The sequence below is a fragment of the Vicugna pacos genome, chromosome 18 (genome assembly GCF_048564905.1).
Source record: "Vicugna pacos chromosome 18, VicPac4, whole genome shotgun sequence".
NCBI lineage: Eukaryota > Metazoa > Chordata > Mammalia > Artiodactyla > Camelidae > Vicugna > Vicugna pacos.
The window spans coordinates 46,392,956-46,417,590 of NC_133004.1; the positions used below are offsets into that span (position 1 = coordinate 46,392,956).

A 24,635-nucleotide genomic window follows, 5' to 3' on the forward strand; every position below is an offset into this window, starting at 1 on the left:
TCCTGTTCCGGGGCGGCGGCGGCGGCGGCGGCGCTCCGGTGCGATGCGCCAGGAGTGAGCGGGCCGCGGCTGCGGGCGGGACGGACCTTCCTCGGGTCCGAGGCGGGGTCGCGCTCCGGGCATCACTGCGCGCGGCGGGCCGGGCCGCTCGCCCCAGGCCCCAGCCCGGACGGTCGAGCTGAATGAATGGGCGGGCGGCTGCCTTGGCGCCGGTCTGCGCTCCCCTGAGGCGGCGAGGAGCGGCGAGGGGCCGGGGACCGAGGCAGGATGAACCGGGCCAAGCCCGCCGCCGTCCGCAGGCCCAGCGCGGCGGCCAAGCCTTCAGGTGCGCGGCCTCTCCCGGCGGCGCGCGGCGGGCTGCTTCGGGGCTTCTTCCTGACTCCGAGGCTAAGGCGCTTTCCAGGAGTGGGGTCTGGAAGGGTAGCCCTTGGTCCCAGGCGGCGCTGGGAGCGCAGGGCGCGGGGTTGGGGCAGCTGCGACTGTCTCGTCTGACTGCGTCCGAGGCGGGAGACAGCAGCCAGGAGTCCTGGTCCAGGGGCGGCGCAAACGCAGCGGCTGAAGGCGGATGGAAGCCAGACTGGCCTCCGCTCCGCGCTTGACCACTCGCTAGCCGTGTGGCCTCGGGCTCGTTTCCTAACCTCTCTGTGTCTAGGTGCGCTCATCTGTAAAGTGCCTGGCCTATAGTAAGCTCCCTGTGGCCATCGACCATCGTTGTTGCTACGGCCATGAGGTCCCAGCTCTGCTGTGGACTTGCTGGGTGGTCTGTTTCTTGCCTCCCCTGACTCTCGTGTAGTCCTCCTCTGAAGTAGCCGGAGGTTGGGGTCCGTCTCCGACACGCTTTCCACCTGGGCCTCTGTGTGAAGGTGCACGTTTCTCCGCGTCTCTTCTCTGCAGGGCACCCTCCACCTGGTGACTTCATAGCTCTGGGCTCAAAGGGTCAGGCCAACGAATCGAAGACGGCATCCACCCTGCTGAAGCCTGCCCCTTCCGGCCTGCCGTCGGAGCGCAAGCGGGATGCTGCGGCCGCTTTGGCTGGTGCCTCGGCCCTGACCGGCCTCACCAAACGCCCCAAACTCTCCTCCACACCCCCTCTGAGCGCCTTGGGCCGCCTGGCTGAGGCTGCAGTGGCAGAGAAACGCGCTATCTCCCCCTCGATTAAAGAACCATCTGTGGTCCCCATTGAAGGTAAAATCAGCCCTGGAGAACGCAGCTTACACCTTGTCTGTCACCAGGGGTTGGGAAGGGCCACCTCCAGGCTCAGCACCATAGCTGTAACGCAGGCTGTTTGGAGAATTGGGGAGGGGAGTTGTCTGGAGTTTGTCTTTCGAAGTGCCTCTCACACAAATGCCCCCGCCCACTTGAAGTTCAGAGTCTGACAGTGATGGGGACGTGTGTGTGTGATGCAGGGTGAGGTGGCGCAGGTCGGTCTGGGGCCCTGACGTGCTGCTGCCACGTGGGGGGAGCAGCGTGGACAGCTGGTGCCTCAGTGGCCTCGTCTGCAGTTATCAGGGCTCCTGTCAGTGAAGCAGACAGAGCACGTGCCCGGGCTCCCTGGATTGGAAGGCGCAGTGTGGGTTTCCCTTGTCTTTGCTCTCTGTGGCTCCCCGCTTCGGGGGAGGAGTGGCGTGAGGTGATGCGCTCCTGGTGGACCGCCGTGCCTGTCCTTTGGGAACAGGCTGACTTCTCGGTTCACCTGCTGGTCTGGCATGTTTGCAGAGCACCTGCTTGGCGACAGGCTGTGCTTGAGCTCAGGGGTGAGTGGCCGCGGAGTCGGACGGGTGCTGCTCTCTGGGCTGTGTGTCTGGTGATTACCCCTCTCCACCGGGATGGGGAGGCCCGGCCTTCCTCGTCCTTTCTCCTAGTTACAGACAGTGAGTGGTCTGCCTCTCTGCTTTATTTCCTTTTAGCTAGAGAGGTAATAAAACACCAAAGACAGATCTAAAGCTCATGCGTAAGCCTGTTGTTTACACAAAAGTGTTTAATTCTGTGTGCATCTAGCGTGGCCCTACTTTTCTGAACCACTTTCCTGTTGATTATTTCTAGTGGCTTCGTAAGACCTGTAGATCAGATTGGGTAGATGTCACACCAGGCCCGGTGTTGAGTGTGTAGGTGCTCGTGTGACAGCCGTGGGGGAGAGAAGGAGCGTCAGGGAACTGTGACGTGAACTTGAGCCTCAGAGACTGGATGGGACTTCGACAGGCAGTCAGGGGTGTTGGAGGAGAAACCGCTGAGCAGGGGCCTGCATCCTGGAGGAGGGGCCTGTGCTCAGGGGACCAGCTGGGGCTGGGCTGTGCTCAGGTCCTGAGCCGAGGCTGGTGGTGAGGCTGGTGGTGAGGGGAGACGCTATGCTGGATTCGGTGGGTGTGGGGAGCCCTGGGGGCATGTGGAGCAGGCGTAGGGCTGGAGCTGTGCTTTGGGAGAGGACCCTGCCCTTCGGAGCCGCGGGTGCGGGTCAGGACGGCGAGCGCCTGCAGGGCCGAGGCGGACTCAGGCCGTGGTCTCTCAGCCGCAGACTGGGCTTCCTGGTCTTCTCGCTGCCTCATGACTCCCCAGAGGGTGGCTTTGAAGGCTAAACGGAACATGGTCGCGAACGGCGTGTTCTGAAGGATAAAGTACTTCACACACGTCTTTAGCAAAGCAGAGGGAAGGCTGGCTGTGGCTGTTTATAGCGTTTTCTCGGCCTGGACCTGCTGTGGCTCCAGTCCGTCTTTCCTGCCCGTTTGTCTTTTCCCCGGCACACAGAAAGCAGCCTGGAAGGCCTGCTGAACCCTCTGTGCTCCGTGCAGTTAAGGTAGCATCAGTGACACCACCTGCCTCTGTCTGGGCGTCTAAAACACAGTCGCAAGGAAGCCCCGGCATCAAAGGAGGCATCAAAATGAGAGTTAGAGAATGAGTGGAACTGAAACTGAATGTAGCAAACGCAGCGCAAAGGGCGCGTGTGACGGGGCCCAGAGGGACACTCAGAGGAGCAGGGGGCTTCAGTTCAGGGGGTCCTGTCGAAGAGGGAGGGCAGCAGACAAGTGGGGAGAGGGAAGGACTGATGCACGGATGAGGTGCCAGCAGCGCGGGCAGAGGGAGGAACCAGGGGTGGGTCTTTATCGAGACTGTGAAGGGGGAATGCATCTGCAAGACAGCCTGGGGGGCTGGGGGGCTGGGGCCCGGGCACAGCCACAGTTAGAGAAGGTACTGTGAAACTTCGGGAAAAGGACCAACATGTGAACAAGTAAGCGTGTCTCAGGACCAGGTCGCTCTGTGGTGGCCACATGGGATGCAGCGAGAGGCGTCTGTCGGGGCCCAGTTGGCCCTGGGAACCCACAGGGCACTGTTCCTGCGCGCAGGCAGCACCTGCCCTGCTCCCGCCTCGGCTGCCACCGGGCCCTCCTTGGAGACCAGCTGAGTGGGGCACAGCCCTGAGACCCTTGCTGCCTGGTTTCTGCTGGTTGGCCTGGGGCTTTGGGGGCCCTGCGGGGCAGTCTCTGTTGTGGCCCTGGCTCAGACGGCCCATCTCCTGGCCAGTTGCACCCGCAGTGCTGCTGGATGAGATCGAGGCGGCCGAGTTGGAGGGCAACGATGACCGGCTGGAGGGCGTGCTGTGCGGGGCCGTCAAGCAGCTGAAGGTCACGCGGGCCAAGCCCGACAGCACCCTGTACCTGAGTCTCATGTACCTGGCCAAGATCAAGCCCAACATCTTTGCCACAGAGGGAGTCATCGAGGTGAGGGGAGGGGGCAGAGCGGTGGGCCCCCGGGGTGCGTGTGGGCCGCGCCCTGAGCGCAGGGGAGGCTCCCGCGGCCACCACACCGTCTCTCACAGGCTCTGTGCAGCCTCCTGCGGCGGGATGCCTCCATCAACTTCAAGGCCAAGGGGAACAGCCTTGTATCCGTGCTGGCCTGTAACCTCCTCATGGCCGCCTACGAGGAGGATGAGAACTGGCCTGAGATCTTTGTCAAGGTGGGTCTGCCCTCCCCAGAGCCTGGATGACGTCGCTGTCCCTGTGAAGAGGACAGAGGGCCGGGGAGGGGGAGGCAGACCACTGGACAGCTGGAGGACCAGGAAGCAAACCGAGGGCGCTCTCGGAGGGCTGGGTCTCTGCTGGCCCAGGGCGGGCACCTTGTCTCCCGCGCTGCTGGGGGCACCGGGGAAGCCCTTGTGTCCTGCTCCTCTGCGCTCAGCTGGGAAGCAGGCTCCCAGCCCTCGAGCCCCGGAGGGCCGGCCGGGGAGCTGCCCACCAGGGTCAGGAGGTGCAGGCTTCTGTCGTGGACAGGTGTACATCGAAGACTCCTTGGGCGAGCGGATCTGGGTGGACAGCCCGCACTGCAAGACCTTTGTGGACAACATCCAGACAGCCTTTAACACCAAGATGCCCCCCAAGAGCATGCTCCTGCAGGGGGAGGTGGGGCGCGGCGGCGGGGACCTCAGTGCTGGTGAGAGCTGCCAGGCAGCCGAGCTGGAGGAGGACGGGGCTCCTGGGATCCCCAGCCTGGGGGCCAGGGTGGGGCCCTGCCTCTCAGGGATGTGGGTGCTCATGGGCCAGGCGGGCACGTGTCCGTATGTGTCTACGAGACGCTTGATCTGCAGGGAGCAGCCCCCACCCATCCCTGACAGAGGAGGAGGACAGCCAGACGGAGCTCCTGATCGCTGAGGAGAAGCTTAGCCCTGAGCAGGAGGGCCAGCTCATGCCCAGGTAGGTGCCACGCGGCCCCTCAACTAGCTGGGCGGACGCCCTGCCGGGTGGGGTGGGGCCTCAGGGGTGAGCGGGCGGGCCCCCTGAGGGAGCCTGCCTTCCTGCCTGCCTGCCTGCCTGCCTCCCTCCGGCCTAGGTATGACGAGCTGGCAGAGAGCGTGGAGGAGTACGTCCTCGACATGCTGCGGGACCAGCTCAACCGGCGTCAGCCCATCGACAACGTATCTCGGAACCTCCTGCGGCTCCTCACCTCCACCTGCGGGTACAAGGAGGTGCGGCTGATGACGGTGCAGAAGCTGGAGATGTGGCTGCAGAACCCCAAGGTGAAGATGGGCTCCCCCGGCTCCCGTGGGCCCGGCCCGGCGGCCTGAGGCTGATGCGCCCTGCCCTGGCTACGTCTGCAGCTGACCAGGCCGGCCCAGGACCTGCTGATGTCCGTGTGCATGAACTGCACCACGCACGGCGCTGAGGACATGGACGTCATCTCCCACCTGATCAAGATCCGCCTCAAGCCCAAGGTGCTCCTCAACCACTACATGCTCTGCGTCAGGTAGGGTGGGGCCGGGCCTGGGCCAGAGGGCCTGGGGGCAGGGGGCAGGGCCAGGGGCAGGGTGGGGCAGGGCTGTGAGGGCAGAGGGGTTGGCGGGCATGTGGCTGGCCGCTTCAGCCCCCTTGGTTCGCTCGGCTCGGATCCAGGGAGCTGCTGACCGCGCACAAAGACAATTTGGGCACCACCATCAAGTTTGTGATTTTCAACGAGCTCTCCAACGCCCGGAACCCGAACAACATGCAGATCCTGCACACGGTGCTGCAGCACAGCTCAGAGCGGGCGCCCAAGGTGGGAGCCAGGCGGGCCGCGTGTGGGCTCTGGAAGGGGCCAGGGGCCGTGCCCGGGGAGCTTTGCAGACACTGGAGGGGGCTGTCCAGGTAGCTCCAGCGTGGGTGCAGCTCAGTGCAGGACATCTCTCTCAAACTAAAGCCAGACTCCTCCAGGAGGAGTAGGGCTGAGTCCTGAAAACCGGCACCCGTTCCCAGCGGCAGTCTAGCCGTTCTGAGGGCTGGTTTCCGCCAGTGAAACAGGCACCCCCTTCGGCTCTGGCCTGGCCTTTGGATGCAGGGTCCCCTTTGCAGGGGGAGCCAAGAGCAGTTGTCCGTTGTCGTGAACACCAGCTAGGCTTCCGCACGGTTCAGCTGCACAGGAGGCTAGTCCACGGTGCCAGCCCTCTGGTCGGCGCCATGTCGTCCTGCAGCCCAGCATTTCGGGAGAGGGCACGTCAGCGGTCAGGGTCGAGCCTGGGACGTGGCCAGGCCAGTGAGTGCATCCCTGCAGCTGGGGTGCCTGGAATTTAGGCACCCCCGCCCCTGCCCACCCCCCGCCTAGTGTCTGTTCATCTGTGCCCTCGCTAAGTGAGGCGCAGCTCCCAGGAGTTGAGACTCAGCCCCTGCTGTCAAAGAGCCAGGCCTGTGGAGAGAGAGCAAGTCGGCCTGAGAGCATGGCTGCGCTGCCTCTGCTCACCACCTGGTCACCCGCCTGGTGGCGCTTCAGGAGTGGGCGGGGCCTGTTCCCGGAGGGGCTCCTGCAGGGCTGACCCCCTCACCCCGTGGCAGGCCTTTGCGGACGGAGGCGGGCGGGAAGGGTGTGGTCAGGCGGGGCAGTCCAGCAGCTCCCCGCCTGGTCTCTCTCTGCCCCAGTTCCTGGCCATGGTGTTCCAGGACCTGCTGACCAGCAAGGACGACTACCTGCGGGCCTCGCGGGCCCTGCTGCGGGAGATCATCAAGCAGACCAAGCACGAGATCAACTTCCAGGCCTTCTGCCTCGGGCTCATGCAGGAGCGCAAGGAGCCGCAGCACCTGGACATGGAGTTCAAGGTGCCGGGCCCTCCCAGCCCCCTCTGCCCAGCCCTTGGCAGCCGCACAGGCCTCCTCTCCGCTTGGCTGGGCTGTCTCTCAGGCTGTGCGAAGTGTCCTGGCTAAGTGATTGGTGCCCCGCAGGCACAGCAGCCCGTAGGCTCCATCCTGTGCGAGGGCGGAGCGGGGCAGGCCGGGTGCCCCTGGAGGAGTCAGCGTCCTCTGGGCTGGGTGTGGAGGTGGGGGCCGTTGCCGGCCGGGCTGGAGGGGCTGGGGGACAGCGGTTGGAGTAGGCAGGGCAATGCAGATGGTGCCCAGAGGGACAGGAGGTCAGCCCTGAGTGGGTTTTACGGTGGGTTTGGGGGCGGTGGGAGGTGCTGTAGGAGGGGAGGACTTGGTGCAGACCGTGGAGCCCTCCTCTGCCATGTGGGCGAGTTTGCGGTCGGCCTTGTGTGGTGGGCCTCTAGTTGGGAGCTGTTGGTGAACCACCTCCCTGTGCCCTGACCCGGCTTTCTTGCCAGTGGTTCTTGGTCCTAGCACCTCCTGCCTAGTGTTCTCCCGTCCCAGCTGCTTGTGTTCTGGGGGCCTGAGCCGGGTCTCATGGTTCTGGGCACTTTGGGACGTGAACCCCACTGAGCTGGGCCATGCTGCGCCTGCAGGAGCGGTTTGTGATACACATCACGGACGTGCTGGCTGTGTCCATGATGCTGGGCATCACGGCCCAGGTGAAGGAGGCCGGCGTCGCCTGGGACAAGGGAGAGAAGAAGAGTGAGCATCCAGACAGGCTGGACTCCACTGGGGTTGGGGCTGGGGGCGGCGGTGTCCCCGAGGCCCGGCAGGGGCAGGAGGGCACTCCCACAGCACAGCCCTAGAGACGCCGCTGTACCCTGTTCTCCCGCCTGGGCCACCGCCGTCCTCTGCCCAGGTCACTTGTTCACTGGAGTCCTGGCGCCACTGCGTCGGCCTTTCGGGCTCGTGGCTCTCTGGCCCAGGGGGCGGGGGGAGAAGGGAAGTGGGTTGAAGTCAGCCTGTTCTGGGTCGTTACTGATCCTGATGAGGGTGTGGCCGAGCAATGGCTGGAGTGGCAGCATCTGAAATCAGGTGTCGGCCTCACACGTGGTCCTCAACTGTGAGGGTGACTGGGGCTCGCTGAGCATCGTCCCAGCAGAGCTGGCCCGCGCCGCCTCGGCCTGCGCCCCTGACCTGCAGATGGGCAGGTTGCTTGTGCCCCGAGGCTGCCCTCCCTGCTCCTGGCGTCGAACTAGACCCTCCAGCTGTCGTGTGGGCACGCCATGACCCTCCCATCCCTCTCAGACCTCGAGGTGCTGCGCTCCTTCCAGAACCAGATCGCTGCAATCCAGCGGGACGCCGTCTGGTGGCTCCACACCGTCGTCCCCTCCATCAGCAAACTCGCCCCCAAGGACTATGTGCACTGGTGCGGCCCGGCTTTGTTCTGCTTGGGGACTCTGGGCAGGACAGGCAGCTGCTTCCCTGGGCTGATGGTGACGAGCGACAGGGCTCACCTCACAGGGGACAAGCCACCCTGTTCACTGCCTGACACCAGCCCCTCCAGTGCCGGAGGTGCCAGTGGGCGGCAGTGTCCCTCCTGTGCGTCAGAGCCCCAGGCAGGGCCTTCTGGTGGAGGGGAGGCAGAGTCCTGTCTGGCTGGGAGTGGGGGGCCTCTGTCACCCACCAGCCTCCAGCCTTGTTGCGAGGGCTGCAGGCTCCCCAGAGGTGCTGCGGGGCTCAAGCTCAGGAGGCAGCCAGCCTCACACACGCAGCCTCCCAGCCCGTGGGAGACGCACGTCTGTTTGGGAGCTAATGGGCGGGGGAGCCTGGGTACCAGCCCTGACAGCCCTCCCTGCCCCGCAGCCTCCACAAGGTGCTCTTCACAGAGCAGCCGGAGACGTACTACAAATGGGACAACTGGCCGCCCGAGAGTGACCGCAAGTGCGTCCCCGCTGCCCGGTGTTGGGGGGGAGGGTTAGCCCGCCCAGGGCCCGCATCTGGTCTTGGTGGTCCCGTTCCTGTCCCACCCCGCAAACCCCAAGCAGGCAGGGGGTCACTGCAGAGTCACCTCCACTCTCCCAAGGACTCCCCACCTCCACCGCCGGGAGTCCCCAGCACCCCGCTCCCTCCTCACTTCCAAGCAGCTGTCCTCCCTCCCTGAGTGCTGTCGTGGCTTTGTCTCCTGAGCCAGGGCTCCCCTGCCCTGTGCCTCTGACAGATGTGGCTCTTGTCTGTCTCCTCTTTGGGCCCTGCTGCCCACCCAGCTGGGTCATCTCACCCCAACCTGTGTCCCAGTTTGGTGGATGAGGCTGGCCTGTGAGCCCCTGAGGGCCAGGCACCATCTCACGTTCTTCCTGGGATGGTGGAGCCCAGTCCACACAGGTGCCGGGGATAGGTGACCATGGGGGGGGGGTGGGCGGCCACCTCCTGGCATTGACAGAAGTGGAGCTGAGGCATTTCCTCTGTGGGGGAGTGCCTACGGGTGGAGAGGGTACCCAAGGGCCCAGCCTGTGCCCGCTCTGCCCCCAGCTTTTTCCTCCGCCTGTGCTCGGAGGTGCCCATCCTGGAGGACACGCTGATGCGCATCCTGGTCATCGGGCTGTCGCGGGAGCTCCCGCTCGGCCCTGCTGACGCCATGGAGCTGGCTGACCACCTGGTGAAGCGGGCTGCAGCCGTGCAGGCGGATGGTGAGGGTCTCGGGCATGGGCCTGCTGCCCACAGGAAACAGCCTCCCACCGCCAGGCCCTTCTGCCCACCCCTGCAGCAGCCACACCTGCCTCTGCACAGCCAGGTTTCCGCTGCCCCTCATACCACCCTCCCTGCAGACGTGACATCTCTAGGCATCGGGCAGTGCGGGTGACCTGGGTAGCGGCCTCACACAGTTTTGGGGTTCACCGGGGGCTTGTGCTTGATCTTCAGCATGGGGTTGCGGAGAGCAGTCCCTTGTCTAGAGCGGCCGACGGGCCCAGACCTGAGTCCTCGTGTGGCGGCTGGGGCCTACCCTGACCTGAGATCGCTGTCTCCCTGCCTTGGCCCCAGCGCTTCTGGTCTAGACCACGTGTCCCCATGTCCCCGCCCTTCCCAGTGCCGGCCGGGCCGCTCTGCCCCACAGTCCTGCCTGCTTTCCACCCAGCCAGCACCACAGCGTGGGAGGAGCCTCTGTGTCCCCCGGCTGGCTCAGCGGCGTCTTAACCTCCTTGCATGTCTTCTGCGTTCCATCTGCTTGTGTTGGTCTCCTTGCTCTCCGTGTCCCATGTCCCGAGTCCTGGGTGTCGACGTCCACTGAAGGAACCTGCGTGTGGCTCTTGGGTTTCAGATGTGGAAGTGCTGAAGGTGGAGCGGATCCAGCTGATCGATGCCGTCCTGAACCTGTGCACCTACCACCACCCGGAGAACATCCAGCTGCCCCCGGGGTAAGGAGCCCCCCGGCCCAGGGCGTGGGGCGCCCTCTTCCCGGCCTCTGCCCACTCGGCTGGCGCCCTCCTGGCTCCCCACACCCCGGCTCCTGGAGGCTGTCGCGGACACCTGCGAGGCCAGACTGCTCGGTGGACGACCCAAGGCCTGGTGCCCCGAATTCTCTCCTTTTCGGTGTCTCCGTCACTCAGCTCCGTTTTTCTGTGTGTGTGAACACGCTCATGGTGTTTCCTAGACAACAGTGAGCTTATGCTGTTTCCACAACCACATTCTCACACATTCCACCCGTTCAGAGCTTGTGACTCAGTGTGTTTAGTTCTTTCACGGGTTATGCAACCGTCATCAGTCTAAGTTTAGAACATCGTCCCCCTAAAGAGACCCGCTCTGCTGGCCGTTCCTCTCCGCCTGCCTCCCCACCCCCACACACAGCCGTGACGCCGCTCGTCAGCTCAGTCCCTGTGGATCTGACCTTTTTGGAAGTTGTGTGTAATTAGAGCTGTGAGGTTTGACCGGCTTTTTTCACTGAGTATCGTGTGTTCAGGGTCCACACAGGTTGCAATTTGTATCTGCTTCAATCCCCCTTTGTGGCCGAGTAACGTGCCGCCGTGTGGACGCCCCGAGTTTTGTCCACCCACTCAGTTGGTTGACACTCGGGCTGCTTCCACTCTGACCGCCGTTAGCGGTGCTGCTGGGAACTCGTGGGTCCGCTCTGAGCAGACGTGCCTTCTCAGTTCTCGCGGGGACTCCCGGGAGTAGAATTGCCGGCTCGCGTGTTAATCTTCGGAGGAGCTGCTCCAACTCCCCTCCTCCCCACGCTGATCGCCCAGCGTTTGCACCTCGGCCGGCTTAGTGGGTGTGCCGCGGCAGCCCGTCTTGGCGTTGCCTTCCGTTTCTCTGATGCCGGTGGCAGTGGGGGTCTGTGCTCGTGCTTGTGGGCCGTTCGAACGTGTGCTGTGGAGAAATGTGCTCAGGTCCTTGCCCAGTCTTACGGGGGGTGACTTGAATACTTGCTGGGTCGTGAGAGCTCTCTGTACGTTCTGGACGCAGGATTGTTACATCTGTGATCTGCAGGCAGATCCCTCAGCAGGGCCCTCTGAGACACAGAAGGTTGCTGGGGCTTTTTTGTTTTGCTTGTTTGGGGCTTATTTTTCAGTTTCTGCATTTTTCTTAGTTTTGTTCTTTATTGAAGCACAGTCGACTGGGTCACAGAAGGTTTCAATCCTGATACGGTCTGATTTGTTTTTCTTCGGTTTCTTGGGTTTTTGTGTCATGTCTAAGAAACCATTGCTGCATCTAAGGTCACAAACCTGCTCCTGTGTTTTCTGCTGAAACTCCTGCAGTGTACGTCCTGACCCTTAGTCTGTTACCCGTTTTGAGTTTGCTGGTCTGTGGTGGGAAGTGTGGCCCGACTTCATCCCTCCCCGCGGGTGCCTGGCTGCCCGAGCATCGCTGTTGAAGCGACCGCCCCCTGTTAAAGGTCAGCACCCTTGTCGCTCGGCAGCTGACCTGCAGCACCTTTGACCACCTGTGCTGGACCCTGAGCTGTGCTCACTCACCTGCATACCTGTCCTCATTCCTGCCTCAGAGTCTTCGTTGCTGGACTGTTGTGCTGGGCTTTTGAACTTGAAAAGTGCGAGTCCTCCACTTTGCTCTTTGTCAAGATCAGTTTGGCTCTTCTGGGTCCTTGTGTCGCTGTGTGAAGTTTAGGGTCGTCTTGCTGATGTCCACAGGACAGCCAGCTGGGACTGGTTGGGGAGCGCTGCCAAGTTGGTGTCTCTGATCTGTGTCCTCCTTTCTGGCAACCGCTTAGCCGCTTCCTGTTTCATCATCTGCACAGGCTGTGCCTTGATCGTGATTGCGACCTGCGTGACCTCTGGCTGCCATTACGGTTACGTGTGGGTGGGTGCTGGGGCGTTTTCTGGCTTTCTGATGTGAAGGACAGTCACGATGACTAACGTTATCGAGCGTTACTACTTTATTACGTTCCCGTTTCACAGGTGGGAGGCTGAGGCTAGAAGCTCGGAGCTGGGGTGCGGTCCCTGGGGCAGGCTCTGAGCAGTCCCAGAGGGGAGCTACCGACCTTACGACCTGTGAGGTGGTCACTGGCCAACCTCTTTGCTCCTTGCCACCCAGCCCAGACCGAGTCCTCTCTTTGACCACGTGTGGCAGGCCGAGCTGTGGACACCTTGTGTTTCAGGTATCAGCCTCCGAACCTCGCCATCTCCACCCTCTACTGGAAGGCGTGGCCCCTCCTGCTGGTTGTTGCCGCCTTCAACCCAGAGAACATCGGTGAGCCCCCTCTGGCCCGCTGTGGTCACCTTGGCTGCTGTTGACCTTTTCTCCTGGGGGGCATCCTGCTCGTCAGGACCTGGAGCAGAGCCTGGCTGGGGCCTGGATGACGAGCTGGGCAGGGGTGGCTCTCAGGGACCAGCGGGTGACCACGTAGGAGTGCTGTGCCCCAGCTGCCACGTGTTGTGCCCTTGCCCCCTAGGCCTGGCTGCCTGGGAGGAGTATCCCACGCTGAAGATGCTCATGGAGATGGTGATGACCAAGTAAGCGGCTCGCGGCTGCGGGGCCGCAGGCACAGCGCTGGCAGCGGGGCGCGCGGGGGTCCGGCTGCCCTGAGGCCTCTCCCTTCTCTGTGCTGCCCGGCCTCCTCCTGTCGTGGCTTTGGTTTCTGAGTCTGTCTGCTGAGCGCTGGTCTCTGCCGTGCCAGGGCGGGTCAGGGAGTGTGTGTGTATGTGTGTGTACACCTACCTATGAGAGCAGGGACTGGGTGCACGTGGCCAGAGGCTGGGGACGGAAGTTCTGCTCCCTTGCATCTCTGCCAGCCGTCCTCTCTCTGACCCAGGAACTGACTTGGGGGCTTAAGGACAGCCCCCAGAGGGTAGCCATCGCAGGAAACTAGACTGGATTTCAGACTGAGAGTAGTCCAGCCCCGAGTCAGCCTGGGGATGCCCTGTGTGCCTTGGGCTGTGTGGCTGGTTGGAAGGGACCGTGGTGTGGGCATCCTGGTTGGTTGCTGCTCTGGGTCCAGGATCCTGACCACGTCAGCCTGTCGTCAGCCTGCATGCTGTCATGTGAAGGGAGGGGGCAGCTGGGCGTGGGCTCTGAGGTCTGACTGTGACCACATTGCCGATGTCCCCCCGCCCCCAGCCCCGGGTACCCCCTGCCACTTGAGGGCTTGTGCTGTGCACTGGGTGAGGGACGCTGTCGTGAGTCTTGACCCCCACCCTGAGTGCGTCTGACGGTGTGGAAACGAGCTCTCCTGCTTGGCCCCAGCAATTACTCCTACCCGCCGTGCACCCTAACGGACGAGGAGACCCGGACTGAGATGGTCAACCGGGAGCTGCAGATCTCTCAGCGGGAGAAGCAGGAGATCCTGGCCTTCGAGGGGCACCTGGCGGCTGCTTCCACCAAGCAGACCATCACCGAGAGCAGCAGTCTCCTCCTGTCTCAGCTCACCAGCCTGGACCCCCAGTAGGCATTGCAGGCCCGCGGGGCTGAGCGGGGATGGGCAGGTGGAGGGTGGGGGCCCAGGCTGGAGGAGCGGCCCCCAGGTGCCTGGCGCCCCAGCCCCCGGCCGCTGGCCTGCGTTTCCACCAGGGCGGTGAGCCCTGCGGTGAAGCCGGGAGCCTCCTCAGCGGGGCTGGGAGAGGCGGGAGGACGGCCAGCCCCTTGCAGACCCACCCTCACCCACCCGCCATCGTCTTTGTGAGGCGTCGCACTCACGGCTTTGACACACTCGTGTCCCTGGGACTTGCAGAGGGCCCCCCCGGAGGCCACCCCCTCACATCCTGGACCAGGTGAAAGGCCTCAACCAGTCCCTCCGCCTTGGGCATCTGCTGTGTCGCAGCCGGAACCCGGACTTCCTGCTCAACATCATTCAGAGACAGGCGAGTCCAGGGGGGCGGGTCCCCAGGGGCTGGGCCCCGGGGAGGGCAGGCGGGGACCCTCAGGTGTCAGCGGGCCCTGGCGTTGACTGAAGCCGCAGCCAGAGCACGGCACACAGGGGGCGAGGGACACACACCACTGGCCTCTCCGTGTGCAGATGATGCCCGCCCCCACGGCCACTATGGGGCACCACGTGCTGCCCCCACAGGGGGCCGGCGGGCTGAGCACGTGGGACTCCAGGCTGCCTTGGGGTTCCCAGCGGGAGGGCGGGCAGAAGGGTCCGCAGGGACTGCGGCAGGTTGAACTGGAGAGAGCCGTGTCGCCGCCCCACCCAGGCCTCCTCGCAGTCCATGCCCTGGCTGGCCGACCTGGTGCAGTCCAGCGAGGGCTCCCTGGATGTGCTGCCCGTGCAGTGCCTGTGCGAGTTCTTGCTGCATGATGCGGCCGATGACCCTGCTTCCGGGGAGGAGGAGGAGGAGGGCGAGAGCAAAGAGCAGAAGGCCAAGAAGCGGCAGGTGGGTGCCCGCCCCTCCCCTGCCTTCGCCCCCGCCCCACCGGCCCTGGAGGCCCGCCTGAAGGTCCCCCTCGCCCCTGCAGAGGCAACAGAAGCAGCGGCAGCTCCTGGGCCGCCTGCAGGACCTCCTGCTGGGCCCCAAGGCTGACGAGCAGACCACGTGTGAGGTGCTGGACTACTTCCTGCGGCGCCTCGGCTCCTCCCAGGTGGCCTCCAGGGTGCTGGCCATGAAGGTGACTCGGCGGCTGGTCCCCTGCCCTCCCCTGCCTGGGCTTCTCTTCTCTTGTCAAAGCGAGTGCTCGTTCCCACCTGACTCGTGCTTAGAGGGGAAACGGTAGTGAAGTTTGCGAGAACCAGAGCCTTTCTCCCTCGCCTGGGGGTGCTTCCCTGGGTGGTGGCAGCCCGTCCTGAGAGTGGCTGGGAGCCCTCCTGCTGCGTCCCCGCCCCTGGGCTGCAGGGGAGCCGGGGGGCACAGGGGTGAGGCCCAGCACCCGTCTGCTTGTAGGGCTTGTCCCTGGTGCTCTCGGAGGGCAGCCTGCGCGACGGGGAGGAGAAGGAGCCGCCCCTGGAGGAGGACGCGGGGGACACGGACGCGCTGCAGGGCTACCAGTGGCTGCTGCGGGACCTGCCCAGGTTGCCCCTGTTCGACAGTGTGAGGACCACCACCGCCCTGGCGCTGCAGCAGGTGAGGGCGCCGTGCGGGGGCGGGGCGGGCCGACTGCCTGGGGCGCGCTCACACAGCCCTCTCCCCAGGCCATCCACATGGAGACTGACCCGCAGACCATCAGCGCCTATCTGGTCTACCTGTCCCAGCACACGCCCGTGGAGGAACAGGGCCAGCACAGCGACCTGGCCCTGGTGAGGGGCGGGGCGAGGGGACTCAGTGGCCAGGCCTGGTCAGGGCAGACGGCTGCATCTTGACTGTGGGCTCTGAGCGCCCGGCTGCCTTTTTGGTGACCTGTCCAGAGCAGGGGTTAAGGGCAGGAGACGCAGGTGCTGCTCTGGTCACTCTGGGCTCTGGGAGGGCGGGGGACTGACCCAGGAGTCTCTGCGGCAGGGGTCCACGGGGTCCCTCTGGGTAGGGCGCTGTGAGCTGGGCGCATGTCTGTTACCTCTCCTGTCCTGCTCTTTCCTGGTCAGAAGGTTCTGACCTTGCTCTCCCACCCACTTGTTGGCCGACAGTGACAGGGTTCCTGCGGAATGGACAAGTGGAGGGGACGAGGGGTTGGGCAGAGGACAAAGGTCAATGGGCAGGGGGATCTGTCTGAGTCTGGGTTCCTCTCCCAGAACTGGACAATGAGAGAAGCCCAGGCCTCGGGGCTTTTGAGGTCTTGCTCTTCTGACTGGTCCAGGGGCTGGCCTGCCCTGCATCCCTGCCCCGCATCCCGGCTGCAGGGCTCAGATACACAGCATCTGCTGCCTGCAGACAGCCTTTCCCCCTGGGTCTTGAGAAACCCGGACTCCTGCCGCTCAGGGCTGGTGCCTGTGCTTCCCGTGGCTCACGCCCTCTTCATGCCGCCGTCCCTCCCAGGGAGCCTGGCTGGCTGTGGCCCTGTGCAGCTGGGGGCCCCGCGGGTGTGGCAGCTGCACCGGCCGGGATGCGGAGAGCATGGGAGCCCTCTGACGCCACGCCCTCCCACCCTGCCGCAGGACGTGGCTCGGCTGGTCGTGGAGCGCTCCACTGTCATGTCCCACCTCTTCTCCAAGCGCTCCTGCAGCGCCGAGTCGGATGCCGTGCTGGTTGCCCTGCTGGCCATCTTCTCCCGCTATGTGCGGCGCATGCGCAAGAGCAAGGAGGGCGAGGAGGTCTACAGCTGGGTACGGCGGCGGTCGGGCATCCCGGGCCCTCGGGGTCCTCGCCTCGGCCTGCTCACCCCTTCTCCTCTTCCAGTCAGAGTCACAGGACCAGGTCTTCCTTCGCTGGACCAGTGGGGAGACAGCCACCATGCACATCCTGGTGGTCCACGCCATGGTCATCCTCCTGACGCTGGGGCCACCCCGCGGTGAGCAGCCCGCAGGCAGGGTTGGGGGTGCCAGGTCTCCTGCAGAGTGGCGGTGGATGCCCTCCCCTGCCTGTCCGAGTGCACCCCAGGGAGCACGTGAGATCCCCACACGGGGCCTCATGTACTGCTGCCCCACAGGTGGACAGGCCGGTGGTTTGCACACTCCTGCCACCTTGGCCCCCATGCTGTCCCATCGCTGGGAGCACGTGGTCGGCACCAGACGCCTTCCGTGCCTGCTCCTTACTTTTTTGGCCCAGCTGCTTGGCAGATGGCAGTTTCTGGAGGTGGAGGTGTCCGCGGGGGGCTGCCCAGTTGAGGGAACCCTGGGGCCAGGCCAGTGAGGTCCAGGTCCTCTCCACGGGCCTTGGGGTGTGGCCCTCGACTCGCTGGCTGTGGGCTGTGGGCTGTGTCCAGAGCCGGGGGATCCTCCGGCAGCCTCCCCTCCTGTCATCCACCGTCCTGAGCGCTGCGGACAGCTCCACCACTCACTCGTATCCGAGAGTGGTGGGGAGGCTGGGACCCTTTGCTGGGACTGGTGCCCTGTGGGCTGTGCCGGGAAGGTGACCCCTGCCAGGACTCGGCGAGCTGTGGGTGGTGAGGGGGGCTGGCCTGATGCTGCCTGGCCTGTCGGCTTCCCGGGACTTGGAGCCCGAGCGCTGGAAGGAGCTGGTTCATCCGAGCCCACAGAGCCCAGAGAGCGTGTGGCCCGGGCCACGTGCAGTCCCCTGGGCAGCCTGGCCAGTTTCTCTGCCGTCGCTTTCTCCACCATGGGGTGGGGCGAGGCAGCAGTTACGAGGGTTAGACAAGTTACTTACCTGCGCGAAGCCTTGGGCGGGTGGGTGCGCCCGGCCCGGCCCTCAGCGGAGCCTTCCGTGTCCCTCCACAGCCCAGGACCGCCTTCTAAACAAACACGCTGGCCCTCCCAGCCTTGGCTCTCAGCCGGCCGTGTGGCCGGGCCCCTTGGATGCCGAGGTCTGGGAAGGCCTCACAGAGCCCACTCTGTGTTCTCTCCTGAAGCTGGTGACGGTGAGTTCCGGGCGCTGTTGGACATCTGGTTTCCGGAGAAGAAGCCTCTGCCCACAGCCTTCCTGGTGGACACATCGGAGGAGGCGCTTCTGCTGCCTGACTGGCTGAAGCTGCGCATGATCCGCTCGGAGGTCCCGCGCCTAGTGGACGCTGGTACGGCCGGGGGTCCAGGCCAGGCCAGGAGCCGGCCGGGGTGTGTGTGTTCTGGCAGGGAGGACAGCTCGGGGCCTCTTGTGGGTTCCGGGGTGTCTGTTATTCAGCAGGCTCCGCAGAGCTGTCAGCATGCCAGGGAGGGCCCAGGGCCTGCACTGACCCTGCCTGTGAGCCCCAGCGGTCAGGTGGGAGGGCCCAGTGCCGGAGGAGGGACAAAGAGCAAGCAGTCCTAGAGTTGGGAAGGAAGCAGGGAAGGGCTAGGGCCTCTGAGCTGGTTTGGTGGGGGTGTCGGTGGCCTGTAGCGAGGAGGGGGCACCAGTAGGGGCTGGAGCAGCACCCCGCGGGGCGGCAGGCCAGGCGGTTTGGGACGCAGCTTGGCGGGGGAGGAGGGCTAACCTGGGTGCGCAGCGAGGACGCGCTTGGAGGAGCCTGGACGCGGAGTGTAGGGAGCCGCCGCTGACCCCAGGGAGCTGGGGTCCAGCGGGAGGGCACGCAGGGCTGGCTGCGGCCTCGTGACGTGGGAGGGGCCGGCCCCCCAGGGGCCCCTCCCCTTGGGGTTGCTGAGGGGGCCGTGCCCTCAGCCTTGCAGGACCTGGAGCCCCAGCAGCTGCTGCTGTTCGTGCAGTCCTTCGGCATCCCCGTGTCCAGCATGAGCAAGCTGCTCCAGTACCTGGACCAGGCGGTGGCCCACGACCCCCAGACCCTGGAGCAGAACATCATGGATAAGAGTGAGGGCGGGCCGCGCGGGGGCAGGGCCGGGGCCGGGGGATGCGCGGGGGCTGGGCCGGGGGCACGCTGGGGCACCTGTCCAGCTGCCCAGGTCTCTGTTCCTTGGAGATTAGAGGGTGTGGGGCCGGTGAGGGAGCCTGGGGTGTGTCCCCCTACTGCAGGTTTCTCTGGGGAGGAGAGCTCTCCTTCCTGTGGGGCCTATGTTTACCCCGGTTGCTGCTTCACAGACTACATGGCTCACCTGGTGGAGGTTCAGCACGAACGAGGGGCGTCCGGAGGCCAGACTTTCCACTCACTGCTCACAGCCGCCCTGCCCGCCCGGCGAGGTAGCAGCCAGCCCCGCCCCGACTCGCGCACGCTGCTCAGGAAGCGCTTGCCGCCGGCAGTGTCCCAGCGCCTCTTTATCAGCCCACTCCTTGTGGGCCTCGGCAGGCCTGTGTGAGGCCAGGGTCCCAGGGGTCAGCCCCTCTGCAGGGCCTGTGAGCGGGCTCCTCCCTGGGCGGTGGGCCCCCCGGCGAGACTGGCCTTGGTTGGCGTGGCTCCTGCTGAAACTGGCTAGGAAGAGGTTCCAGCTGACACCTGCTCCATCCCTGCAGACAGTGCAGAGGCGCCGAAACCCAAAGGCAGCCCAGAGCAGCCGCCGGGCCAGGGCAGGACCCGGGCCGTGACTCAGGTGCGGGTGCTCGGCCCCGAGGACGACTTGGCCAGCATACTTCTGCAGGTACGGGACCCCTGCCCTCCCGCCCGCAGAGAGGGGTCTTACCCTGGAGCCCAGCCGGGGGCCCTCTTTGCACCATCCTCACCCCTCCTCACGGGGACACTGAGTGCAGAGCCCTTGTGCCCTGGTTCACGCTGTCACACTTACGCACTGTGTGCGTGCAGTGTCCTCAGGTGTACACGTGGACAGATGCTCTTCCACAGACAGTGTCCTGGGCCCGGGCCCGTCCCCACTGTCCCCCACCCGAGGCCAGTACCAGTCACGAATGGAGAAGCCGAAATCTGTAGGGTCAGGGGCACGTCTGCTGCCTCACCCCGGAGCTATGTCCCCTGCAGGCCCTTCTGGAGTCCTTGGCCCCCAACCGACTCCCCCTGGGAGAGTCTGGTGGGGACTGGGCAGCCCCTGGCAGGTCGAGGCAGGGTGAGGAGGCCTCCGCTGGGAAGGCTGAGTGCCCCCACCTTCTGGCCACGCGGTTCTGACTGCCCCCTCTTCCCCAGATCTTCCCGCTGAGCCCAGGCCCGCGGTGGCCAAGCTCCAGCGCCCGCCCTGCTGCCCTCGCGCTGCAGCAGGCTCTGGGCCAGGAGCTGGCACGAGTCCGCCAGGGGAGCCCCGAGGTGCCAGGTGTCGCAGTGCGCCTCCTGCAGGCCGTCGCCACTCTGCTCAGCTCCCCGCACGCCGGGGCCCTGGTGATGTCCATGCACCGGCACCACTTCCTCGCCTGCCCCCTGATGCGCCTGCTCTGCCAGTACCAGGTGGGGCCTCGGCAGCACCCTGTGCCTGGGCGGTGTGCACCGGCAGGGCCTCTGTCCCCAGTCCCCACCCCCCTGAGGCCTGTGCCTTCTGGGGTCAGGCCTTCCTGGGTCCTGGCCAACGGTGTCCTGACTCTGTCCTAGGACTTCCGTTCTTGCTCCTAAGTGAAAGGAGGAACTTCTGCTGTGGGTCCGGGGTAGATCCCGTCTCTGTCACAGAAACTTCCCGCAAACAAGGCAGGAGGGGTCAGGGTTTCACTGCATGCCCACTGCTGGGTTCAGTAGCTCTAACACATCGTCCTCATCTGCTCCTTGGCGTGAGTGTGTTCTGTCACTCATGCTTGCGCGTGTGTGCGTGTTTTTTTAGCCTTTTCTCTGAACCATGTGAGAATAAGCTGCAAACAGGACAGCTCACAGGCAGTGGGGTTTGAAAGGATCTCTGCGAGTTCAGGGGACAGCGGGGGCCCTGCTGAGTGGCAGGTGGAGCGGCTACCCTCGGCCTGTGGTCTTCCCTGAGCTGTGCTGCCCTCTGTCCCCAGCGCTGTGTGCCCCAGGACACCGGCTTCTCGTCCCTTTTCCTCAAAGTGCTTATGCAGACCCTGCAGTGGCTGGACAGTCCCGCCGTGGAGCCCGGGCCCCTGCAGGCCCAGCTCAAGCTGTTCGCCACCCAGTACTCCGCTCGACGCAGGATCAGTGATGGTGAGGGCCAGGCAGGGGCCCCCGGCTGTCCGCCACTGTGTCCAGGAGACCGCTCGTGCAGAGGGGCTGGGGGCGGCGGCAGCGTGTGTGTGGCTGAGTGGTTTGGTGGTCGGGGCTTCGGAGGCTCCTGGGGGAGGAAAGTGAACACGTAACGGAGGAGAGTCGCCCACCCCGGCCCTGGACAGGGCGGATGGGCGGGAGTCTGGTGGCTCACACGGAGGCCCCGCCCCTTCCCCCCTCCCCCCCCCCGCAGTGCGAAGTGGGTTTTTGCACCTGGCGGAGGCCCTGACTTTCCGCGGGGACCCCGAAGTGGTCAGCTCCACTGTCCGGGCAGTCGTCGCCACCCTCAGGTCTGGGGAAGAGTGTGAGGTGGAGCCCGAGCTCGTCAGCAAAGGTACTTGGGCCCTTGGCATGGTGAAGACCCCCAGCCATGCCACTCGGCACAGAGGTCCCCGCCTTGGGGGCCCCAGAGCCGGGCCTGTGGGGGTGGGACATCTGTGCTGGAGTCAGGTGGTCTGAGGGTGCCCCCTCCGTCCCCTGTAGTCCTCCAAGGTCTGATTGAGGTGAGGTCGCCTCACCTGGAGGAGCTGCTGGCCGCCCTCTTCTCTGCCCCCTCCGCCTTCCCAGCCTCGAGGCCTGTGGCAGTGGTGAGCTCACTGCTGCTGCAGGAGGAGGAGCCCCCGGGAAAGCAGGACTCTGGCAGCTGCAGGTGAGCTGGGGGGGTGGTGGCCGGACTGAGGGGCAGCCCAGGGGACACCGGGCTGGCCACGCCTTAGCCCGCCCCTCCTTCCCTTCAGCCTAGAGGCCCTGCGGCTGGGACCCTGCTCAGGGCTCCTTGTTGACTGGCTGGAGATGCTGGACCCTGAGGTGATCAGCAGCTGCCCTGACCTGCAGCAGAGGCTCCTGTTCTCCCGGGGCAAGGTGGGCTGTGCCCCCACACGATGCTCTGAGCCACGTGTTCCCCCGGCACCCCCATGGGGAGGGTAGGCTCTCCCTGTTGGTTCTAGCAAAGTCCCCTGCCTGGTTCTCATCAGCCAGATGGGCCCCTTGTTTCCTCTAAGCCGGTCAGCACAACTGGCCAGATGTGGTCTCTGGGGCAGGCGGTAAGGAGTGGGGTCGGTACTTTGTGGGCCCAGGTCCTCACGGACCAGGAGGCGCCGGTTGGCAGGAGCAAGAGTGGAGCCCAGCACCGCCTGATGAGGAGTGGGGTCCTCCAGGGGGCTGGAGCCCACGTCAGGGCTCTGCAGGGGTGGCGGGGGTGACCCCTGCTTATCAGTCCATGGCAGAGACGCTGAGTGGGTGGCCGGGATGAGGCTGTGCACTCTCGCCGCATGCCGGCGGGCCTGTGTGTGTGGGAGTGGTGGTCACGTCCCCACACCCCCCACCCGCCCACGTGCTCCCGCACCCTGTGTCTTGCTAGCGTATTTCCTCATCTCTGAGGAGCTGATTCAGTTCAGCACATGTTTAACCTTGGAGTGACCGGCCGTGCCAGGTGGTACTTGGGCAGCCAGTGCTGCCCACCAGGCAGGAGCCCCAGCTCTGCCTCAAGATGGACCCGTCCCCTGCCTTGTGGCAGCTCAGGTGGGCTGTTGTGTGCTGACCCTGGTCAGCAGAGCTGGTCCGCCCAGCGGGCACCATCCCAGGTTTCTTCCTTCTGCAGGGCAAAGGCCACCCTGGCCCCCAGGTGCCGTCTTTCCGACCCTACCTCCTGGCCCTCCTCACGCACCAGTCCAGCTGGTCCACCCTGCACCAGTGTATCCACGTCCTGCTGGGCAAGGCCCGGGATCAGAGGTGAGGCCCTCCCCTAACCCCCAGGTCTGCTCCTTCGGCCTCACGGCCAGCGCCACCCTGCTTGGAGCTCCTCCGGCACCGAGTGCAGACAGCAGCTGGGGGCCCCGGGGCATCCCACCCAGCGCCCTTCCCTGGCTTCCTCAGGGACCAAGGGCTCTTCAGCCAGACCCACTGCCCTGGAGCACATGACCACCGTTGTCTGCGCTGTGCTGCGGGGGGTGGGCAGGGCCACACGAGGCGCAGAGCGGTCAGCGGGGGCCCACGTCCATTCCCACTGGCAGGGCTGTCCCGCCCTGTCCCCTCTGCCTTGCTCAGCCCGGGCTCCGGGCTTCCTTGCAGGTTCGACCCTTCGGCCTCCCTGGACTTCCTCTGGGCCTGCATCCACGTCCCTCGGGTCTGGCAGGGGCGGGATCAACGCACCCCCCAGGCAGGTTTCGGGGCACACCCTGCCCGCAGGGCGAGTGGGTGGCGGGCATGCAAGCCCACCCTGCCCGGCTGACTGGCGGACGCATGGTTGCAGAGGCGGCGGGAGGAGCTGGCGCTGCGGGTGCGGGCCCCGGAGCTCATTGGCCTGGTGGAGCTGGTCTTGGCGGAGGCAGAGGCCCGGAGCCAGGACGGGGACGCCGGTGCCTGCGGCCTCCTGCAGGCCCGGCTGCCCCTGCTGCTCAGCTGCTGCCGCGGGGAGGACCAGAGCGTCAGGAAGGTGGCAGCGCACCTGACAGGCTGCATCCAGCAGTGGGGCGACAGGTGAGGGCCTGCCCCATGGGCTCAGGAGCCCCGCCCTGTCCTCTCGCCCATGTGACCACAGGTGCCCCTCAGACATGATCACCATGGGCATGAGGCGGGCCAGTGGCGGGCCTGGAGCCCCTGCCGAGAAGCCCACCGCCCAGCTCTGGGCACCGCCCGCAGCAACCCCACATCTGGTCTGTTCCAGCGTGTTGGGCAGGTGTTGCCAGGACCTGCTGGTGCAGCTCTACCTACAGCGGCCGGAGCTCCGGGTGCCCGTGCCTGAGGTCCTGCTGCACAGCGAGGGGGCCGCCGGCAGCAGCATATGCAAGGTGAGGTCCACTGGGGCTTAGCGGGCCGCTCCGGTTCTCTAGAAGTGGAAACCCCAACTGGGAAACGGAGAAGCTTTATTTTGGGTTTAAAAACCATAGGAACCTGGCGAGTGGTGGTGGCGTGTCCGAGGGCAGCGCCTGCCCCACCACCTTCGCCTGTCCGATCCCTTGGAAGGTCTGGTAACAAACTTTACTTCTTAAAGTAATTGGGTGTGGAGCAGAGCAGGGCAGGTGCCGGCTCACGGCCCCCTCGCCCCACAGCAGGCCGCGAGGTGTGATGACAGCCAGGGTGGCGTGTCTCTGGCGGTCCTGCGCCTCCCGCCCCAGGCCGCCCCTCTCTGTCTCTGCACGTCAGTGGGCCCCCCAGCAGTGCAGTTCAGGTCCGCGGCGGACCAGCCTGCCCACTGCCCGCCCGCCGTGGCGTGGGGGCTCTCCCCGGCCCCGCTTCCCGGCCCTGCTTCGCAAGATGGAGGGATGCGGACGTCTCTGCAGCTGGTTTTCTCTGTTTTGTGTGTCACGTGTTGTCTTACACACTGAACTTACGCTGTATTTGTGAGGTTGGTTTTCTCTGCGTGGAGTGGTTTTGGCTCTGGTACCGAGCGCCTTTGCCTCTGTCTGTGGGGAGAGGCTGAGTGCACACACTATGTGTTGAGATTGACTGGGAACTTCAGCTGCGGCCTGTTTGACCCTCAAAAGCGCCAGGAAGCACTGGGGGCAGCTCTCTGGGTCACCATGGGGGTCCCAAGGGGTTTGGGGACCCTGGCCCCAGGGGTCCGCCCCTGCACAGCGAGCCCTGTTGTAGCCCCTGCAGCGGTGGGCAGCAGACTCGGGGGCGGGGGCAGGCAGGGCGCGACGGCAGCCCTCGGTTCTGACCGTCCATTCCTCCCAGCTGGACGGCCTCATCCACCGCTTTATCACCCTCCTCGCGGACACCGGTGACTCCCGGGCGTCTGAGAACCGAGTGGCGGACGCCAACATGGCCTGTCGGAAGCTGGCCGTGGCCCACCCACTCCTGCTGCTCAGGTACTGCCTGCGGCCCGGTGGTTTTGCGGGCTCAGGGGACGCCCCCAGCCAAGCTCAGGGGCGGGTGCCCCTCCTGCCCTAGCCCCGAGCGGGCCTCCACTCCAGGCGCTCCTTCGGGAATGCACACTATGGCCAGAAGCTGGTCCTCGCAGGGGCTCGAGGCCCTTGGCAGCTCCCTAAGGAGCCTCGGCGGGAGGGGCCTCCGAGTGGCCCAGAACCAGGGGGATGCAGAGGCCCCACACGCCCAGTCGGGGTGTCAGCGAGGATGAGAAGCTCGTGGGGCCGGGGTGTTGGCTCTCTGGCTAGGGGAGGGGAGGCAGGACCC

At 65.3% G+C, this 24,635-nt stretch overlaps 1 protein-coding gene across 2 annotated transcripts in view; it reads left to right on the forward strand.

Moving 5' to 3' along the window:
• Positions 1 to 24,635, forward strand: part of INTS1 (integrator complex subunit 1) — a 28,951-nt gene continuing 4,316 nt past the window's right edge. The window contains exons 1-39 of one of the 2 annotated variants that reach the window (XM_072943465.1): positions 1 to 325; positions 895 to 1,185; positions 3,517 to 3,713; positions 3,812 to 3,949; positions 4,263 to 4,422; positions 4,577 to 4,682; positions 4,819 to 5,005; positions 5,087 to 5,232; positions 5,379 to 5,520; positions 6,375 to 6,551; positions 7,190 to 7,298; positions 7,845 to 7,965; positions 8,403 to 8,480; positions 9,069 to 9,226; positions 9,856 to 9,952; positions 12,151 to 12,242; positions 12,445 to 12,505; positions 13,236 to 13,433; positions 13,720 to 13,849; positions 14,183 to 14,362; positions 14,445 to 14,594; positions 14,867 to 15,046; positions 15,115 to 15,219; positions 16,012 to 16,179; positions 16,253 to 16,364; positions 17,382 to 17,543; positions 18,125 to 18,271; positions 18,500 to 18,598; positions 18,869 to 18,993; positions 19,488 to 19,742; positions 20,279 to 20,438; positions 20,692 to 20,832; positions 20,982 to 21,147; positions 21,236 to 21,359; positions 22,099 to 22,229; positions 22,569 to 22,656; positions 22,750 to 22,976; positions 23,164 to 23,287; positions 24,177 to 24,310. In XM_072943465.1, coding sequence (XP_072799566.1) covers positions 268 to 325; positions 895 to 1,185; positions 3,517 to 3,713; positions 3,812 to 3,949; positions 4,263 to 4,422; positions 4,577 to 4,682; positions 4,819 to 5,005; positions 5,087 to 5,232; positions 5,379 to 5,520; positions 6,375 to 6,551; positions 7,190 to 7,298; positions 7,845 to 7,965; positions 8,403 to 8,480; positions 9,069 to 9,226; positions 9,856 to 9,952; positions 12,151 to 12,242; positions 12,445 to 12,505; positions 13,236 to 13,433; positions 13,720 to 13,849; positions 14,183 to 14,362; positions 14,445 to 14,594; positions 14,867 to 15,046; positions 15,115 to 15,219; positions 16,012 to 16,179; positions 16,253 to 16,364; positions 17,382 to 17,543; positions 18,125 to 18,271; positions 18,500 to 18,598; positions 18,869 to 18,993; positions 19,488 to 19,742; positions 20,279 to 20,438; positions 20,692 to 20,832; positions 20,982 to 21,147; positions 21,236 to 21,359; positions 22,099 to 22,229; positions 22,569 to 22,656; positions 22,750 to 22,976; positions 23,164 to 23,287; positions 24,177 to 24,310 — 5,624 coding nt within the window. In that variant the 5' untranslated portion in view covers positions 1 to 267. The remainder of the gene's footprint in view (positions 326 to 894; positions 1,186 to 3,516; positions 3,714 to 3,811; positions 3,950 to 4,262; positions 4,423 to 4,576; positions 4,683 to 4,818; positions 5,006 to 5,086; positions 5,233 to 5,378; positions 5,521 to 6,374; positions 6,552 to 7,189; positions 7,299 to 7,844; positions 7,966 to 8,402; positions 8,481 to 9,068; positions 9,227 to 9,855; positions 9,953 to 12,150; positions 12,243 to 12,444; positions 12,506 to 13,235; positions 13,434 to 13,719; positions 13,850 to 14,182; positions 14,363 to 14,444; positions 14,595 to 14,866; positions 15,047 to 15,114; positions 15,220 to 16,011; positions 16,180 to 16,252; positions 16,365 to 17,381; positions 17,544 to 18,124; positions 18,272 to 18,499; positions 18,599 to 18,868; positions 18,994 to 19,487; positions 19,743 to 20,278; positions 20,439 to 20,691; positions 20,833 to 20,981; positions 21,148 to 21,235; positions 21,360 to 22,098; positions 22,230 to 22,568; positions 22,657 to 22,749; positions 22,977 to 23,163; positions 23,288 to 24,176; positions 24,311 to 24,635) is intronic. The other variant, XM_072943466.1, reaches the window with a different exon arrangement.